General features: G+C 39.4%; 2 protein-coding genes across 16 annotated transcripts in view; both read right to left on the bottom strand.

The window, feature by feature from the left end:
* Nucleotides 1-15,976, bottom strand: part of Rapgef6 (Rap guanine nucleotide exchange factor 6) — a 204,555-nt gene extending 188,579 nt beyond the window's left edge. For 13 of the 14 annotated variants that reach the window (XM_087194559.1, XM_004836642.4, XM_004836640.3 and 10 more), the window contains exon 1: nt 8,480-15,976. In XM_087194559.1, coding sequence (XP_087050685.1) covers nt 8,480-8,548 — 69 coding nt within the window. In that variant the 5' untranslated portion in view covers nt 8,549-15,976. Of the gene's footprint in view, nt 1-4,901; nt 6,881-8,479 lie in introns of those variants that run through there. The other variant, XM_087194562.1, reaches the window with a different exon arrangement.
* Nucleotides 15,977-16,122: 146 nt separating this feature from the next.
* Fnip1 (folliculin interacting protein 1) overlaps nt 16,123-20,211 on the bottom strand; it is a 119,654-nt gene continuing 115,565 nt past the window's right edge. For both annotated transcript variants that reach the window (XM_087194569.1, XM_087194570.1), the window contains one exon: nt 16,123-18,814. In XM_087194569.1, the coding sequence (XP_087050695.1) occupies nt 18,736-18,814 (79 nt within the window). In that variant the 3' untranslated portion in view covers nt 16,123-18,735. The remainder of the gene's footprint in view (nt 18,815-20,211) is intronic.

The following is a 20,211-nucleotide window of genomic DNA, read 5'->3' as shown; positions in this document are numbered from 1 at the left end:
TAGCTCAGTGCTACCACTGCCTGCTTCAAAAGCAGAACCGAGTTCTATCCCCAGTACCAAAAAAAAAAAAAAAAGATGGCACCAAAATCCCTGAAATGATATAACCCTACTAGTACACCCAGCTTCATCACTTTAACATCCACTCCATTAGCCCCAAACAGACCACACAGGTCAGTCTTACAACCTTTTTCTGACTATCATCCCCTCCGAAAGAAACTTCCAAACCTTTTTTACCTAATTGCCACTCACATCCAGTTACCACTGAAGAATAAGATTCTGTCAGAGAGGCTTGAGTTTTGGAGGGTCACAAACTGTATTTGTGATTTTTTTTCACTCCCCCTAAAAAAGCAATTTTTGTGACTTTGGGGGCAACATCATCTCCATCAGGAATGCATGCTCTAAAACACAGATTGCTTTCTTGTTCTACGAATGTGCCCGGGTTGTCATTCTGTGACTTGGCTCTCGTAGCTGTCTACCTGGAATGATTTCCCTTTTGTAGATTATCCACACATCAATCCATGATAGTGAAGATTAAATTCAAATTTCCTCCAAGAAGTTTTTCCTTTCCACACTTTGCAGTCCCAAAGCCCTACCTATGTTATTAATAATCTTATCGATGAAGTATATTTGCTAGCTGGATATAGAGAGAAAGATACCAGGAGGAATCAAGAGTAAAAACACAAAAATTTTTAAAAAAGAGCAACTACCCCAGCATATCAACATTAATAGACTATTAAGAGGGACCAGTGATTTAGCTCAGTTGTTCTACCGCCTGCCTCGCAAGCACAATGTCCCGAGTTCAATCCCCAGTACCAAAAAAAAAAGAAAAAAATCATGGCTTCAATTTAAGATAAATGTTTGAAGGATCTGGAAGACAATTTGGTAGTTAGATATATGAACATGAAGCACAGAAAAGGAGGGGTTGGAATATATAGTGCTTGCAGGCAGCAGGCTAATAACTAGAGTGAAGATACTGAGTATGTATGTCCAAGATACACAAAATCAGCAGTTCTAATGAACTAATACTTTCTAAAATATATTTCCAATTTTTGGTTTTTTAACATATTTAGTTGATGTTTTAACATGTGCAAGGCATGGTGTTAAATTGGGCGTAGTGGCACATGCTTATAATCCCAGCACTTAGGAGGCTGAGGCAGGAAGATCCTTGCAAGATCGAGACCAGCCTAGGCTACATAGTGAGCTCAAGGCCAGCCTGAACTATATAGTGAGACCCCCCCCCCCCCCCGCCAAAAAAAAAAATCAAACAAAAAAAACACCTCAGGGCCGAGGTGGTGCCACATCTTCGTGGAGAGAGCACAAGGTCCTGAGTTCATCCCTGATTCCACAAAACAAAAAACAAAGAACAAAACAAAACCCTAAAAAAAAAAAAACAGACACAAAACAAAACAAAACAAAAGCATGGTATTAAGCATAGAGGGAAATAATCATAAAAGAATCCTAAGTTTACTCTGAAGTAAAAATCAAGCTTTAGAGAAAGAAGAGTATTGAATTTGGACTGAGTTGAAAAACAGCCAAGTTCAAAGTCTCAATTTTAATTGTGGCTTAAGTAATTTTGGTACAAGAACTGAAACAAGTCCTTTAACAACTTTTGCCAAAAAAAATTTTTTTAAGACAAGGTCTCCTTGTGTTCCCCAGGCTGACCTTGAAGTGATCCTCCTGCCTCAGCCTGTAGAGTGTTGGGAACAGAGCCTGTATCTGGCTCTCTTTAACAGCTTTTGTTTTACTTTCCAGAGTATTCAAATTCAAAAATTTCCTTAAGAAAATCTTTACAGAGTGAAAAAAGAGATCAGAGGACTAGTTCAGGGAAAACAATGTGCTGTGGAAGACAGATCCACATAGGAAGCAAGATGGCTAAAAAAGCAAAAACTGTTAGATATCTAAATGGTGCACTTTACAACATGTCCACACTTAGTGTCTAGCTCACTAGGATTACTACAAAGTTCTAAAGTACTGATTCTTGTCCATTTCTATATTGTATTTTTCATAATGCTTTATGTCCAGTAGGTACTCAAGGAAAAGTAAGCTAAGTAAATTAAGTTTAATCAATGAATTTTATCTCTTCTACTGTACTTTATTAACCTGACTTCCAGGTTATTACTCCACTGTTTCAACTCCTTCGGTGGTTTTTGCTTTTCTCCCCCAACCTTCTAGTGATGGAGTATCTCAGGGAACTCACTGCCTTTGGTCCTTAGTGCATACTGTCTACCTTGGTAATTTCATCTAGCCTCACTTTAAATATTATCTATAATCTGATGACTGTAAAATTACAATCTCCAGCCCAGCCTTCTCTTAGAAATATAGATTTATATATGCCAATCCCTACTTAACATTCTTAGTAAACATTTCAAACTTGCTATTTTCAAAATTGATATCCAATCTTTCTCTATAAAACCTACTCCATGGGCTGGGGATTTAGCTCAGTGGTTTTGCTGCTTGCCCGCAAGCACAAGGACCCGAGTTCAATCCCTGGTACCAAAAACAAAAACAAAACAAAAAACCTACTCCTCTTGCAAATTTCCTCATTTCTCTCATTTTCTGGTGGTGTTGGGGATCTGCATTAGTCAGCTTTCCCATTGCTGGGACACACTATCCAACATTCACAATTTGAAGGAGGATTTAATTTGGCTCACAGTTCAGGGGATTCAATTTACGGTTGGTTGGCTCCAAGGCAGAAACACCATGGCAGAGGGGTGGAGCAAAGCTACTCAGTTCACGGCATCCAGGGGAAGCAGAAAAGGGGAACAGTGCCAGAGAGGACGGACAGAAGTAATCATATCCCTGTAGTACCGAGGGTCACACTGCCATGACCAACCAGAGACAGCCCAGGGCATGCTTTACTAATCTGCCAGGCATTCTTCTTTGTGGTTATTGTTGTTTAAAAGACATTTACATTTTTCTATTCTTAATTATTATCGATATGGCTGATCATCCTCTATGTTGTTTTGGTACACAGGAATCTATTCTGAGCCAGATGTAGTGCACAGACCTGTAATCCCAGGACTTGGGAAGCTGAGGCAGAAGGATCATCGAGAATTCAAAGCCAGTCAGGGCTACACAGAGATACCCTGTCTCAAACAACAACAACAACAACAACAACAAAAACCCAAAAACTTTCCATTCTGCACACACTTGTGTACAGAGCACAAGTTTGGGGCAAACAATACTGGTGACTGAACAGTAACAACACTGCCTATCTTATCCTTCTGTGCACATAATTATTTTCAAGCCACCTGGTAGATTTGCTGGCTTCTCTGGGCAAATATAACCGTTACACAATAAAGCTCCTGGAATTTCAACAGCTGAAAGGAATGCCAATGCAGAAAAATGACACATTTTTAAATCAAAGTTTTCATCACTGCTGTTCTGCATGATCAATAAACTTATGTGAATTTTCTGTCAAATGCACTGGGCTGAATAAAAAAACAAACTTTGTTTATTTATTTATTGGGAATATCTTCAAATTCACTTTTAGAACTTTTTGTACCGGGGATCGAACTCGGGACCTTGCGCTAGCGAGGCAGGCGGCAGAACCACTGAGCCAAATCCCCAGCCCCCTCATTTTTAGAAGTCTTGATCACACCTAATTCCAAATCTAATAATGTGGTTTGAGAATTCAAATGAAACGCATTTTCTTCAATAAAGTTTACTGAATCTTCAAATAAACCTTTAAAAATTGCTTCATTTCCTCCAGTCATCCCTATATAAAGAAGCAGATAAATCCTAGAATCTTTAGATCCATCAAGGTCATGAACTGTATATACTATATTTGATTTTTTAAAAACATTTTTAAGTGCCATCCATTAGCCAACGTAAGGCATGAACCTAGTTTTTTCCATGTTAGTGGTAAATATAAGAATTATATCTTCTTCAACAGTCAAATCCCTAAGACAAACTCACCATTTGGTATGTTTTATATAAAACTGGAAGAACCTCTACTTGTATATCTTCAAGTTCTTTGGTTCAGAAGGTGACTGAGATCATCAAATTATTTTTATTCACTGACAAAGGGCAGTTGTTAGGGCAGGGGATTTAGCCGCGTGGTGCTGTGCCTACCTCACAAGCACAAGGTTCTGAGTTTGATCCCCAGTATCAAAAAAGAAAAACAACCCAAAGGGCAGTTTTTGAAAGTAAGCAAGGTGTTCCATGGTGATTACTATTGATTACAAAAATCAATAATTTGATAGGAGATTTTTAGTATTTTTGACCTGGGTTTTTACTTCTGTGATCTTCAAGACACTCACCACAGTTTTGGTCTATAGGTACACGTCATCCATTCAAGTCTAGTTATTGCTTGGTTATTGGAATTAAATGATTTTCTGTGAAAACCACCAATAATATCAGCTTTTAAACTTTTATCTTTCACTGTTAAGTACCCTAAGAATATTTAAGTTATCACAGCCTTTTTGCAAGGTAACTATTTCAGATTTCTTCCACCGTGTTATAAGGAATATGGTGAAGAAGAAATGATATTTGGCTTACTTGGTACAAAACCTGTGTTAGGGTTCTCTAGAGACAAAGCCAGTAAGAATTACATATAGGATATATGAAAAAGATTTACTGAAGAACTGGCACATATATTATAGTGGCTAAGAATCCCACAACCGGATGTGTACGAGCTGACAGCCTAGGATGCCAGTAGTCTGGCTTGATCCAAAAGCCAGAAGGTATCAGAACCAGGGAAGCCAGTGGTGTAACTCTCAGCCTGAGGCAGAAAGCCTGAGGACCAGGGCACACAGTTAAGAAGTCCTGGAGCCCAAAGGCCAGGAGTTCTGATTCCAAATGCTGCTAGGTATTTTTTAATCTCATGAAGCTGACATATCAGAACTAAAAGTCACAGCATAAAATCCAGGGCTTCATGAATGCTAGGCTCTAGTACTGACCTAGATCCCCAGCTTGTTTCCCCATCTCTCTGATGGAATCTCCTCCAACTTCTTGAAAAGCACTCCAAATATTTAGACCGAAAACCTTGAAATTATGCTTGATTCTTTTCTTTCACTCACAGCCACATCAAAGCAAATCCTGTTGGATAAACATTCAAAATATTTCCAAAAATCGAGTACTTCTCATTACTAGCACTTCAGTTTGAGTTAACACAGTCTCTTACGTGATTGAATGCAATAGTGTATCACTTCCTGCTTCTACCCTTGCTCCCCAGCAATCTAGTCTCTACACAGCAGCCTGGGGACTCTTCTCTTGAAGCTAAGAAAGATATTTTCACTCCTATACTTCAAAACCCCCACCCCTTTTACTAAAAATAAAAGTAAAAAAACTTCTAATGATTTAGAAAGTTCTACATAATATGTCCTACCCTGCATCACCACTATTTCCTCTGACTTAATTTCTTACTACTCTCACCCTGATTCACTACTCTCTAGTCACTCAAGAGCTCCTTGCTATTCCTGAAGTATATCAACACATGCTCTCATGGGGTCTTTGCAATTACTATTCCCTCCTCTTACAAAGCTTTCTTCATACATAACCCCATAGCTACTTCTACCAGGTGCATATCTTTAAAGAAAAGCCAACTCAACTAGGACAACAGGAGCTGTCCTCTTTAAACTGAAACCCAGGTTTTGCTACTTGTCTCCAGTTCCTCTTATCTCGCTTTTTCCCCCCAGAGCAATTACTAGCTAATGTATTATGTAACTCATTTATTACATTTATCATTTGCTTTTCCCTGCCTTGCTCCATTAGAATGTAAGAACCACCAGGACCATACTGTTTTACTCACTGATACTTCCCTTCTGCAGAAAACAGTAGTACCTTGAACAGGGAGGCTCTCAATAAATAATCACTGAATTAATGTATTTATAACAGACCCTTAGGAGCCCACTAAAAGCATAAGGACCTTCTGAAAACTAACTTGTAAAAATTTCATCAAATTATACATCAAAATAAATCATCACTAGGATTCAGGTTACCACTTCCTTATTCATAGGTTTGTACCCTGAACTCTACATGCATTCAAAATCATTGACAATGAATCAAGAAATTAATGTTATACTGGTAAATATCAGTGCTCTATCCTATGAACTACAAGCAGTTTAGCAATCACTTGAACAATGCTGCTGTTCCAGTAAAACAAGATAAAGTACTTAACACATTACTTTACCACACACTGGGAAACAGAAAACTTCATGCACAGTTTAGAAATTTTTCTAAGCTCAAAAATATGCAATTTCAAAATAGGTGAGCCAGGGATTTAGCTCAGTGTTGCTTCCGCCTGCCTCAAATGCGCAAGGTCCCGAGTTCAATCCCCCAAAAAAAGAAAAAAGAAAAAAAATAGGTAAGTCTGCTATTAAAGAGGATTTTCCCATTAAAATATGAATTTATCAAAAGCAATAAGCCTGTAATCCCAGCACTCAAGAGGCTGAGGCAAGAGGATCACTGTGAATTCGAAGCCAGCCTGGGCTACATAGTTCAAGGTCAACCAGAACTGCATAGCCAGACCCTGACTCAAAAACAAAACAAAAAAAAATGGATTTTTAAATGTAAAATCTACATTATATATTGTTTTGTTTCTTTGGTACCAGGGATTGAACTCGGGTCCTTCCGCTTGCATAGCAGGCAGCGGCACCACTGAGCTAAATCCCTGGCCCTTAATTAAATATTATAATTCTTATACGACACTTTTTTTTTGGTACCGGGGATTGAAACGACCTTTTTTTCTGGCTTAAATCATTTTATTGCTACATTTTAGGTATACAATACGTTTACATTTATCACTGGGTGCTTGTGCCTGTACATGATTTATCTTGGGTCTTATTTTTTCCCCATTCCCTGTCCTCCCTTCACCCCCTCCACTCTTCCCTATTTACATAGACTTTGTTTCCATTTTTTTCTTTTCTCATAATTTTTCCTTTCCTTTCTTTCCTTTCCCCTTCCCCTCCCACCACCCCTACCCCTTTGGACCTTTTCTTCCTATTTCAAATTATCAATTATTCGTTTTAATTATTTTAATCCTTATTTACACTTTCAGTTTCTCACAAGAGAGAAACTATTCGGTATTTACACGTGTGTGTCCTATTTATTTCACTTAAGAGGATGGCCTCAATATGCATCCATTTAGCTATAAATGTCTCTAGTTTCTCCTTTTTTATGGCTGAGTAGTACTCCATTCTATAAAAAAAAACCACATCTTCTTTACCCAGTTTTCAGTTGATGGGCACTTGGTCTGTTTCCAAGCTTTAGCTATTACAAACTGTGCCGCTATAAGCATGGGTGCACATATAGAAACGACACGTCTTAATGATATCAAAACTATGGAAAAATTCAACTGTTCAAAGTGACTTTCACTTAGCTAACATTAAGTTCAATACTCACACGAAAATTAAGATTCATGAAATCATAAATGCAAAGAGGATTCTAGAAAGTAGTAAAATCTGCTTTGCTCCTAACCAAAGATCAGGATCTCCAACGACAAAGTTTTACTTAACGTAGCTTCAATGTCTTGAATAGGGCTGGATAAGCTTTAGTTCAGTAGTTCTGCCGCCTGCCTCGAAAGCGCAAGGACCCGACCGAGTTCGATACCCGGTACCCCCCAGCCCCCCAAAAACTAATTAAAGAAATGTTTTGAATAATATTATGTCTCAAAAGAGGAGACCAAAGTTATTTAGACTTACTATACAAAACACTATGATCTAAGTCAAAAGTGACTTAGCAAGAATTAAAACACTTAAATGATTGCAACTATAAGCAAGAAAATCCACTCACATTGTTGCTGGGTTTTCTTTTGGTTTAGCACAGGTATCACTGATCACAGCAAATTCTCCACGTCAAGGAAAACCTTTCAAAAAACTCTAACTACTCTGTAACGATACGCGAGACTAACAGATTTTTGTTATTTGCCTGAAAACTCTCAGGTCAAATGAAAACTTTCCCAGCTGATGCATTACTGCTAACCTAAAATAGCAGATTTTCTATCCAAGCAAAAAATACTGTAAAAGTTTCCCGCCGTCTGAAAAAGTACCTAAAGAAGTGATCTTCAAACATGCATCATCCACCACAGAATTTACCGTCGGACTGGATACAAGTTTTAAATGTACTCTGAAAAGTTTAACTGTTGTTGGGTAACTGTACAGTATTTCCGGGACGCAATACACAGTGTAAGGTTATCTTGAAACTGCTCGGTGGTTACAGTTCACTTGCAATTTTTACCTCGTATTTCAGTCTACCTGAATACATGGCAGATGCACTCCCCAACCCTCATTTCACCCAACTCGGAAAACACGCCGGTATTCAGAGACGGCGCTTCCCGTCGCAGACGCGAGGAGGTCCCGGCGGGAGAGGCGGCCGCCGTCCCGCCCGCGCCGAGGGCTGGGGCCGGGCCGAGGACGCCGGGAAGGCGCACGGCAGCAGGTGCTCTCGGCGCTGCCAGGGCGCAGAAAGCGCAGGTTCCGGACCGAAAGAGGACGCCGTCCGTTGGGCGGGGGGTCGCGCCAGAGTCAGCCGGCCTTACCTCAGGCGTCCGCTCCGGCGGCTTCTTCCTCAGCGCTTGCCGGGCGCCGGGGTCTACGGGTGAGTTCATGGCCGCAGCCCCGCGCTCCACAGCTCGCCCCCTAGCAGCCCACGAGACAGCCCATTCAACTGACCCCGGGGGTGTGCCCTCCTCGCAGGCGGGAACTGCGGACCGGCACGGGGTCCGAGCTCAAACAAGCAGCCCTTCGCAACGCCCGCCCAGGGCCTCAGCCCACGCGCGACTGGCCGGAGAGAAGCCCGCGCGGGGGTGGGGAGGGCCAGTGCGCAAGCGTGGCGAGCGCTGTCGGGTGACGTAAGCGCTGGGCGGCCGCGAGCAGGCCTTTTCCAGCCGGGGTGAGAGTTAGACGGGTCGCGAGACCTCGCCCGAGGCCCTCCGGGGCCCGTCTGGCTTCCGGTGGAGGCTGGAGACCATGGAAAAGGCCTGGCCGGAGCGGAAAGCTTGTTGGGACAGAGCGGCAGGGAGGGCGTTCTGAGTGGATAGAACGATTTGTACCCAAGTCCGGAAATGGGTGTGAGCGCGGCCCACGCTGCCCCGACGCCCCGCTCTCCGGGAAAGTGCGGAAGTTGAAGCCGCCATTCGGCAAACGCGGAAGTCCACCCTGCCCTTCTCTACGACTCTTTTAGTTAAACGAACTCTTGTGAACGCCGCTCACAAGAAAGTGTTGTTTCTGTGCCACAGATGCTTTGAGGAAGCAGAGCTGTGTGGGGGCTTTGAGGAGGGCCGGGCGGCGGCGGCGGCCCGCGGAGCCGGGTCTGAACGGCGCTGTCGTCGCTGGAGCCGGAGCAGCCCTTCCACCATCCCCTTCCTCACGCAGCTGGGCGGAGGGTCGTCTGAATTTAGAGCGGACGCCTTTGCACAGTTTCCTGCTTTGTAGTCTGTTTCCCAGTAGACCGAATAATGCCACTTTCGGTTTCTTTACTGGTCTTTTGTAAGAAACATCACCCTTGGGGCAGTACGCTGCAAAGGCAATTTTAACTGTAAAGGTTACTGACAATTACAGAATCTGTCGTTTCAAAACAGCTCCTTACACTATTTCTCATTAATGTACGGGTGAGCCACACTAATCACATGGCCTCAGTTTGGCACCGTCGTAGGCCTGTCCTTTACTCAGAATTTTAAAGCTACTGGAGGGTTATCACACGTAGGTACATCTTAGTATCTCTCACAGCAATTAGCATAGTTCACTAACTCGGTGATTTAGGATTATCGTGGTCTTTTCAAATAAGGACCGATTCACGGTACCTTTGTAATGACATGGTAAGAACTGAAACTGTTTTTGAGTAATAAAAGGAAAAGTAGAGTTCAGGCTACAATTTAGAGTAATGATAGCTGATGTCAATAAGTGCTGTATTTTCCGTTGGTCATGGGGCTTGCCTAAACTTGAAGTTTACAACATACTATTAGTACATCTGTTTTTTCGAGTTTGGGGCGAAAACCTTACCGGAGAAGCTGTGGTTCAGCCATCACAGAAATAAAGTAATTGTGGGAAAATAACTAGTTTTTGGAGACGACCTATTTTCCTCGTCGTGTGTGTGTGTGTACACGTGCATGTATAAACATCCTCTCAAAGATCACCTAGTATCACAAAAGTTACCCCTTCCGTTCTTCAAGGCTTAATTTTAAGTCATTACAGTAACTGGAAAGAATATACCATGGTCATCATGAACTTCGACTTTAGGGCCAAAGAGACCTGAATTTGTATCTTTAATAGACTACTTCTTGTTAGGTAAGTTAACGTTTTTGGTGCTGTGGATCAAACCCAGGGACCCCTGAATGCTAGCACTTCACTACTAAGGTACACCCACTCCTATCTTGAAGTTAAACTATCTCTGAACTTCAATTTCTTCATCTATAAAATGGGAAGAGTAGAGGGTTGTAACATTAAACATTTAATGTGAAGCGTTTAGCATGATCCCTGACAATTAATTCAAGCCTTATTATTTTTATCACTTTAGGAAATAATTTCTTCAAAACACATTCAAATTTGAATAATAATGTGAATTTTTCTTTTATTTATATTCAGAAACATTTAAATATTGGTGAAGATGTGGAACAAGAGGAATTCTTACAAATGCTGCTTAAGTGTAAACTGGAAAACAATTCTGAGAAAAAAAAAAATCTAAACCTGAAACTTAACATACCCAATGACAGTTAAGCCCACTCCTTAATATACAGTATGTCCTAAAGAATGTCTGTGTATACCAAAAAATGTAAAAATGTTCATTGTTCATAGTAGCCAAAAACCAGAGATAACTTAAACACCCATCAATAAAAGAATGGATAAAAAGTGGAATATGTATTACATAGCACATTGATGAATACAACATAATGTTGAGGAAAAAAACCCAAAACAGAATAGAGGGGATGATTCCACTTAAAGAGTTCAAGCAGTATTAAACAGTATCAGTGGCAATGCATATACACAGGCAAAACTTTAAAAGAAAAAGCAAGCAAATATTCACAAAATGATCACCTTGGCAGTGAGATAAACCACAAAGTAGAGGATTATGAACAGGATAGAGCACATGGAGGAGGTGGTTTCTGGATTGCTGAAAATGTTCTGGGCCTGAGTGATAGTTACATGAATGTATATTAATTCACTGTTTTGTGTATTTCATGAGAAAATGAATCAGTGTATAAAAACAATTGCTTTATTACAACAGTAAAAAGTTATTAAATATTCCAGTGATATGCATTGTGTCCCCCTAGGGTTCCTGTGTTGGAAGCTTGATCCCAGTGTTGGTTTTTTTTTTGGTACCCGGGATCGAACTTGAGTCCTCGCCTTTGCCCAGCAGGCAGTGAAACCACTGAGCTAAATCCCCGGCCTCACTGATCCCAGTGTATTGATAATGCAGTGGGATGGTTAACAAGTGGGGCCTAATGGGAGGAAGTTGTTATTGGGACAATGCCCTCAAAAGGGATCGACACAGTTCTTACAGCACCCCAGTTAATGCCAAGAGAGGGGCTGATACAGAAGAATAAGACTTACCTTCTGTCACTCCTGTCTTACCGTGTGTTAGCTTTTCGTTATGACAAAATACTTGAGGAAAAACTTAAAGAGTAAAGATTTTGGCTCTCAGAGAGGTCAGCCTGTGGTTGGCTGGTTTCATAACTTTGGGCCTGAGACAAGACAAAACATGGTGGAAGAGCATAGTGAAACAAAATTGTTCACCTCATGGCAGCCTAGAAGCAGAGGGTGAAACAACTAGAGAGGAAGGATCCAGGGACAAAATATATCCTTTAAAGCTACACCCCCAGTGACTTGCTTCATACAATTGGGCCCAACCTCCTAGTAAGCCCACTGAGCTATGCACTCATCAGTAGATTAATTCACTGATGAAGTGAGAGTCATCACGATCACTTCTACAAAGCCCATCAATGCTGAACAGTGGTGCATTGGGACCAAGCTCCCAACACATGATAGCTAAAACATAGCACATTCAATCTTTTCCTTTTGCATGTATTCCCACTTTATTTTTCTCATGACTGAGACAAAATACAGTGGTACCTTGGTTCATGAACTTGTTTCCATGATTCTGGTTGCATATATTTACAATTAAGTTTGTGAACTGAGGTACCAGTGTACCCCACACCCAAAGTTAAAGGAGGACTGGTTTATTTTAGCTCAGTTTGTAGAGGTTTCAGTCCAGAGTCAGCTGTCTGTAAGACAGGGCAGCATGGCAGAAGGGCATCACAGAAGAGAAACAGTCCATGGCATGGAAGGCAGAATGCAGCAAACAGCAGCAGCTTACCTTCTACCATTTCCATATATCCAGGCTGCAAGTCTATTGGTTGGTGCCACCCACAACCAAGGTGGGCCTTCCATTATCCACACCAAGAACTATGCTAAACCAATTTAATTATCACACACTCTTAATCTCAGTATCACACATCTTAGATCCAGCTGCCTCCAGAAAGCCCCACCTGCGAGCACAAGGCTTTGAGGTGACATCTAGATACAAGCCCTAACACCATATCATCTGCTGCTGAGGGGCCCCTTGCCAGAACTAGCACCATGTTTGTTTGGGTTTTTTTTTTTTGGTACCGGGGATTGAATTTGGGACCTTGCACTTTTGAGGCAGGCAGCAGAACCACTGAGCTAAATCCCTGGCACCATGTTTTTATTACTAGCTGCCAAAACTGTGAGCTAAACAAACCTATTTTCTTTAAATATTTCCCAGCCTTGGGTAATTCTGTTACAGCAATTGAAAACTAACTAATATACTACTCATTGCCCATAGGTACATTTTCCAAATCTACTTTGTCCTTCACTGTCTTGTATTATGCTCTTGTACACTAAATAAAGTGAGGACCAGTGAAAGCTCTAATAGCTGTCTTCACAGAAAAGGCAAGCTTTAGAACAGGATTCACTCACACTAACATGTAAAGAAAAAAATAATGGTTTGAATGCAAATAATTTATTAAATTGTGGGAAAACAAAAATATGGTTATGTTTCTTTCAAAACACGGTTAATGCCTTGATTTTTATTATAAGTACTACTACTTGATACCATTATGTATTACGGATGAGTGGTCCTCTTCTAGAGGGGAACTATGTAAACTCCATGAGACTAGAAAAAAATTTTTGTTATTTAATGGCATACCTATGGCACCCATACTTAGGCCTAGCATGTAATTGGTGCTCAATAAATATTTGCTGAATGAACAAATAGAAGTATCTATGGATTAAAGGGAATTTCACTGTTCGGGTGATAGGCACTTGAAATTGGTTGTGGTGGTGTGCACCTATAATCCCGACTACTTGGAAGGCGGAAAGAAGAGGATCATTTGGGCCCAGGAACTGCAGACCGGCCTGGGAAAAGTAGTGAGACCTGTCTCAAAACAAGCAAGTAAGCTAACTAGCAAGATAAGAGAAGAGGGAGGAAGGGAGGGAGGGACAGATGCCAGCACAATGCACACGTTTGATTGCTTTCCAGTGGTGAAGAAAGACACCTGGCTAGATACCTGTTGCATTACACAAAACTGAATACTCGTTAACTGAATGAAATCATTATCATATGACCATCTTTCTAGGATAACGGCAAATCAGCAAAAATACAGGGGTAAATAGCTCTGGTTTTAATACTACCCAGAAGGAAGCAGGTAATTGAGATTTAGAGTATGCTAAAGATCGAGTCACTACTAGTAGAAAAAAGAGTATTTTCTGTCCTAAATCCAGAGGGTCAGTTATTGAATCAGAGTCTTTTGGGGGAAAGTCTGAGAATTAGTATTTCAACTGCTTTAGCATGTCCTAGGCCCGTACATCATTGTAAAGGATATTAACTAGCAAGTATTGTACCAAATGTGTCTCAAGAGACTGCTACCGCAAGTTTATTTAGGAAATAACAATACCTTCCTTGTACTTAAACATTTCACCAACAATTTAGGAAAGTAATGTGCCTTTGAGCACTGAGGTGAATAAAAAGACATGTTTTTACATTGCCCTTGTGAAGACAGTCCTTTGGGAGAACGCTCAAGCCTCTTCAATGTAATATTCTCCCTAGGGTAAAAATACAGGTTTATCTGCAGGAGTTCTAATCAGACACTGTTAACCAGACAGAGGTATCTGCAGTCTGATGAAGAGATTACTCTAGGTTCATACATTCAGAAGAAGGAAAGTCCTGGTTCCTGGGGGAGTGGGAGTACTCTGTTCTGAGCACATTCTTTATGCCTCACCAGAGTTCTGACAAATAATGGTTGGGAATTTGTTTTGAACTGCCTGTGTTTTAGGGAATTCTCAAATAATTTTAAATCTAGAGTAAAGACAGTATCTTAGTTTTCTCATTGCTGGGACAAAATACTTCACACCTACAAGTTAGATGAGGGGAAAGGTCTTTCAGCTCAGTTTGTAGAGGTTTCAGTCCATAGTGGACAGGCTCCAAGACAGGGCAGCATGGCAGAGGGGCATTGCAGAGAAGAACAGTCCATGGCAGGGCAAGCAGGAGGCCACAAGCATCAAGCCTGCCTTCTTTCTGTCCAGGCTACAAGCCTTTTGGGTGGTGCCGCCCACACCTTGGTTAGGGCTTCCTATTATTGACACCTATAACTTTTAAACCAGTCAGTGGACTAATTAAGTGATCACACATCCTTAATCTTAGTTCACATAACTTGGACCCGGTTAGCTCTGAAAAGCCCCATCTGTGAGCCCGAGGCTTTGGGGGACATCTAGATACAAGCCATAACACGGCTAAGCCCAGCCTGCATTACTGAGCAATAGTGGCAAATACCTTTCACTCCTTATCTGCCTAAGCCTTTCCCACAGAGATACAATTTCTCAGCCCCTCAGTGGACCTACAGCTCAGGGTCTGGTCTCACTTGCTACCCCACACCTTTATGAAGAAATCTTAGCTTTTAAATCTAAGATTAAAAATCTGCCAATCCACCTAGCTGGGAAACCTAGTCTGAGATGAGATGGACTATATAGGAAGGACTGTATGACCTCAGAAGTCATGTACAATTTTCTGTACCTTAGTTTCTCGTTAGCAAAATCACCCCTCTATACTTCTCAGAAATGTTGCAAGATTTCTCAAGGTTTGTATGTGTGAACAGCTCTAAACTAATGAATCCGTCCCAAATACTTGACACTTCCTGCTTTAAAAACAGTACACTTATCCTCTTTAGTTAAATGTAAACGTGTTAACTTGTAATACGATATGAAAATAGGCACTCCAAAAAGCTTCTGGTCTAGGCCTGCCTCCAGGCCTAACTGCCCAACTAAGCCTGAGGAAATCAGCTTCCCAAGGAGCCTACTGGAGGCTGAGTTACTGCTGCCTAGCACACAATAAGGATGAAGGGAAGAGCTGACTTTAGCATAAGAGGACACACTGGCTCAGTCATGTGCAAATCAACCAACAAACCAGGATTAGAACCTAAACTAGTCAACCAATTTTTAATTATAAAGACTACAGTAATTTGTATTGGATACGAGGTTAATGGTTTTAAGTAGCTTGATTAGGTTTTAGTTGCTTGAGTTCAATTGGCATTAATTTTCAATTTAACATTGTGAAAAGGGTGTAAAAATACACTAGTGTTAAACTTTGTTTTTATTCCTAAGAATGTACGTTAAAAATTCTCCCATCAATATGCCTATAATCCCAGTACTCAGGAGGCTGAGGCAGGAAGATCCTTTACATAGTGAGCTCAAGGCCAGTCTGAACTACATAGGGATATCCTGTCTCAAAAAAAACCCAAAAAAATCACCACCAACAAAAAAACACTCGGGGGGCCAGGAATGTAGCTCAGTGGTGCCACACCTGTCTGGTAAGTGCAAGGTCCTGAGTTTGATCTCTCGTTCTGTAAAAGAAAAAACAAAGAACAACACAAAAGGATGGTGTTAAGCATAGAGAGGGAAATAATCATAAAAGAAAGGATGGACAGGTTACCTGATAACAGTAGCAGCTAAAAAGTTTTTAAGCACTTGGGGTATGCTGGCATTAAGCTAAATTCTTGACATTCATTATTTTATTCAATTCTCACAACCTCATGAAGTAAATTCTACCAGTATGGACAGGTCTCATGCCCAAAGTGCCAAACTGGGACAAGAATCCAGGTGGTCTGATATCAAGAGTCTACAATGTTACACAGATCTTATTAATATATGAAAGAAAAACCAAGGTCACACATCAAATTGACATGTGTGTTTATTGCACAAATTTCCCCTAGAACTGGGAGGTTATTATAATACAGGTGTACATTTGAGAAATGTATTCAGAACAAAGAACAAATATGTACATTTTATATATCCACCATCTAAATAACTTAGAGAAAGCAAATATTCTCATAAGACATCTACCAGGAGTAGGCAATACATAAAATCATTTTTTTTTTAGTAATCCTCAGTGTGTATGCCAACTGCAACAAAATGAAATCTGTGCTAGTATGTTTATTGCACTTAATATTTTCAAACTCAAAATTAAGACAATAAATGCCAGGATACTTACAGCAATCACTATATACCTGTGTAAAAATTGGTTTTAATTCTATAATATAAAAGATCCCTTTTTCATTTCCTGTTGCAACAGGTTTTTTTATATGTAATACATACTTGTACCATAAGAATTTGAAAAAATTATTTTAAACAGACCAAAACTTTTTTCACATTCATCATAATGACCATACTTTAATGGAGTAGTAGCAGCTCATTCCTTGGGCTTTGTGTAACAAAAGGATGATTATGATGAAGGTACTAGAAATTATAGAAAAGTTAAGGATTATAAAACTCAAGAATCCTATAAGGATTAATGAATGATTCTTAAGAAACTATGGGTCTTTTCCATCTCAGCACAGATTAGTTTCAAAAATAACAGTAGCGTGAGCCATTCACTTACAAAGATTAGAATTATTAAAGAGTAATTTATTAGACATTTCAAATAAGACTGAGAATAGTCCGATGATTAAGAAAACAACCAGCCACAGTTATTATCTACTTGTTACATATTATTCTGAGCCACAATCAAAACAATAATGTACAATGGCCCATGCAGGAACTTTTCTAGATTCTGAATCCTGCCAAAGAGATCAATTTGTTTAATTCCAAAAAAGACAATACAAGAATTTCGTTAATGAATAGAGTAAGAAAATTAAATTAAGGAAATTTGTCCATAAACACTCTTTGGCAGCAGGTCATCCATGGGAGATTTCAGGTACTAAGTGCGATCAGCTATTAGGACATGGACCAAATAAATGTCAAGTACACTCATTTCAGATTTACGTTCCACTGAAACAACTTTTCTCTTTCTAGTTCAGTGTCTCCTGAATAAACACAAAGAGGAAAGCAAAACATGACCCAAAGTCAAAAGACTAAACAAACTCAGAAATCGTCCAATTAATGAAAAATTAAATAAGAACGGATGAGTTACATAGTAAATATATAGTGACTAAATAAGTGGTTTTTAAAAGCTAATCAATTATGATAAAAATAGTAAACGAAAGCAGGAATCAACTTTTCTTCTAGCATTAAATGTATCTTAGACCAGATAAGCAAAGGAAAAACTATAATGCAGTATTTTCAAGTAAACTGAGGTAGTAGAGGATATTGAAAACTTTATCTACCCATCTTTCTATTTACATTACTTACAGGAGTTTGGTTCCTCATTAGCCTTTCTTAACATTCTATACTATATAAAAAGACAGTAACAATTGAAAAGTCTTTGAAAAAAAATCAGCTTCTGGAAGGTAGGAGCTCTTTATGAGAAAGGAGAACAATTTTAAGAGTTAGGAGTTCTATTAGTGTAAATTGAATATTACTAAGCAATGAAACATATCTTGCTCCTGTGGGTTCAAGAAGGGCTGATATGGAAAACAAGGGCACTGTTTACCTGAGCACTTTTAAAGAAAATATTATTTTTGCCAATGCTTTGGTGCAATTTTTAATCCTGATTTTCATTTATTAAATTTACTTATTGAATATGTAAATATTAACATTTATAAGAATTTCAGTTCATACTTATAAAACAAATGGTATAAAGTAGTATTCTTACTTTGGGAATCTACATTCCTCAGCCTTAAAAAGATTGGCTTTATGTGTATTTTAGAGTGTGTGAAACAGAAAAATCACCAGAGAGCAATAGTTCAACATTGTGTACAATTAATACTTGTTGAAAATGTTTTTTAAAAAGACATGTTTACCTGTCTAGTATTTCTACTTCTGCTTTAAAAAAATAGATACATATGTACACTTGGGTGGATAATAGACATTTTTACTCATTATTCTATTTGTAGTAATTAATGGACTCTTCAAAATCCTTGAGAAATAACCAGAAATTAGCTGTTTTGAATTGCAAAACAAAATAACAAAGTTTTACAGATATATGTAACTTACAAATAATTAAAAACTTAATGAAATGACGTTTTCTGAGCCATTTAATCATGAGACATCTCTTATGAATTGTGACATTGTATGAAATGCCTTAATATTATTTATTTTATAGAAATTTCTGTAGAATTTTTATAATTTGGCTTTTTCAAATGCCCTCACCCCAAGTTGTTTATGCTGCTTAGTTTCACGTGGTTAAAAATCTACCACCACCCAGGAGTCCAGTTAAAAAGAAAAGCCATCCAATATACACAGGATATGCAATGCAATACAGGATACCCAGGAGATGGATTCATTCAGATGCAAGTCTAACAGGGGGAAAAAAAAAAAAAATCTTCATAAATGCATGTTGGGTTTATGCATAAATGCCGGCTTCCTTCGTTTCTATTTAACTTGCTGCCAAAATTAACCTTTAGGCATGTTACAGGAGTATCTGAGCCACATATGGAGAATGAGTGCTTGCTACAGCAGCCAGAAGAGGAAGATCACTGGATTCAATCCTGAAATAAAGAAAACTCAGTTCAGCTTTCTGTACTCCTACCGGGAGTGACCACTACCTATAATGTCACTATACCCAGTAGTTAAGGTGTCACCCTAGCCAAAAGGTAAGAGAGCTGAACATAACAAAAGTCAGAAATTTTTCACTAAGTAGAACCTAGAACCACAGATTTAAAAGAAAGGAATGCTTCTGCTAAGCTTAAGGGTAACGAAGTTCATGGATGCAGGAAAGTATCCCAGTCATCTGTTGACAGACCATGTATTAGGCAAAGCAAAATGTATTAGGAAATTACATTAGGACCTTGGTACTCATTGTTAATTGGCTCTAGGAAGCAGGATGAGTACCAAAAGTGATGAGTACCAAAACAATAAATTGTTTTGGCTGGAAAGGGTAGCAAGTCACGAAGCAATCAACATTGACACGTTCAAGTTTGCAGATCAAGTAATCAACAAACTGTAAGAACCAGGACAAAGTGTGTGCATCAAAATGTGTCAAGTACCAAATTCAATGAGTTTCAAAGCAGCTGAGTACCAAGGTATGATTGTACCATCTAGTATAATAATAAAACAATAGTGTATATGCAGATTGTTTTGGCTAAATATGTTTCTATTGTACAATATACTGAAAGAAGTGCTGGATGTTTCTAAAGATACATCTTACCATAAATAATTTATGGGAAAAACAAAATGGCCAAAGAACATAGTGAAAGTTTCTCAGGTTTAAGTCATATTTAAAGTAATATAAAATCAAATGTCACTTTTCAGCTAGAAGCTTTCAAAGATTTCTGGATGGCATGCAGAATTAACTATCAAAATATTTATCTGTATCAAATATTTCATGTATCAATAGGCATGCTGTTTCACTAAAAATTCTACTTTGTAGGAATTTATCCTACAAAGAAGACTTCTATTCATTCCAGCATTGTTTTTAGTAGCAAATAAATAGAAACTATGAAATATACAATGCGCTAGGCATGGTAGCATACCCATATATCCCAGTTACTCAGGAGGCTGAGGCAGGAAGATCAGAAGTTCAAAGCCAGCCTAAGCAACTTTGCAAGACTTTGTCTCAAAATAAATTTTTTTATTTTTTATTTTAATGGTACGGGGGATCGAACTCGGGTCCCTGCGCTTGCAAGGCAGGCGGCGGAATCACTGAGCTAAATCCCCGGCCCCTCAAAATAAAAATTTAAAAAAGGAAAAAATGTCTGGAGATGTAGCTCAGTAGTACAGCACTTAGCATGTGCCAGACTATGGGCTTAATTCCCGGTCTGTCTGTCTGTCTCTCTCTCTCCTTCTCCTCTCTCTCTCTCATAAAAAGAGATTAGATAACAATTCTATTTCAGTTCTTCCAACTAGCATTTCAAGACATGACTGAAACATACACAAAATAGGTAAC

This window comes from Heterocephalus glaber, unplaced genomic scaffold, assembly GCF_053883595.1.
Source record: "Heterocephalus glaber isolate CG9 unplaced genomic scaffold, H.glaber_assembly_v1.0 deba00001606, whole genome shotgun sequence".
Taxonomy (NCBI): Eukaryota; Metazoa; Chordata; class Mammalia; order Rodentia; family Bathyergidae; genus Heterocephalus; species Heterocephalus glaber.
The sequence above is the reverse complement of the archived record's forward strand: the minus strand, read 5'-3'. Positions and strand labels throughout refer to the sequence as shown.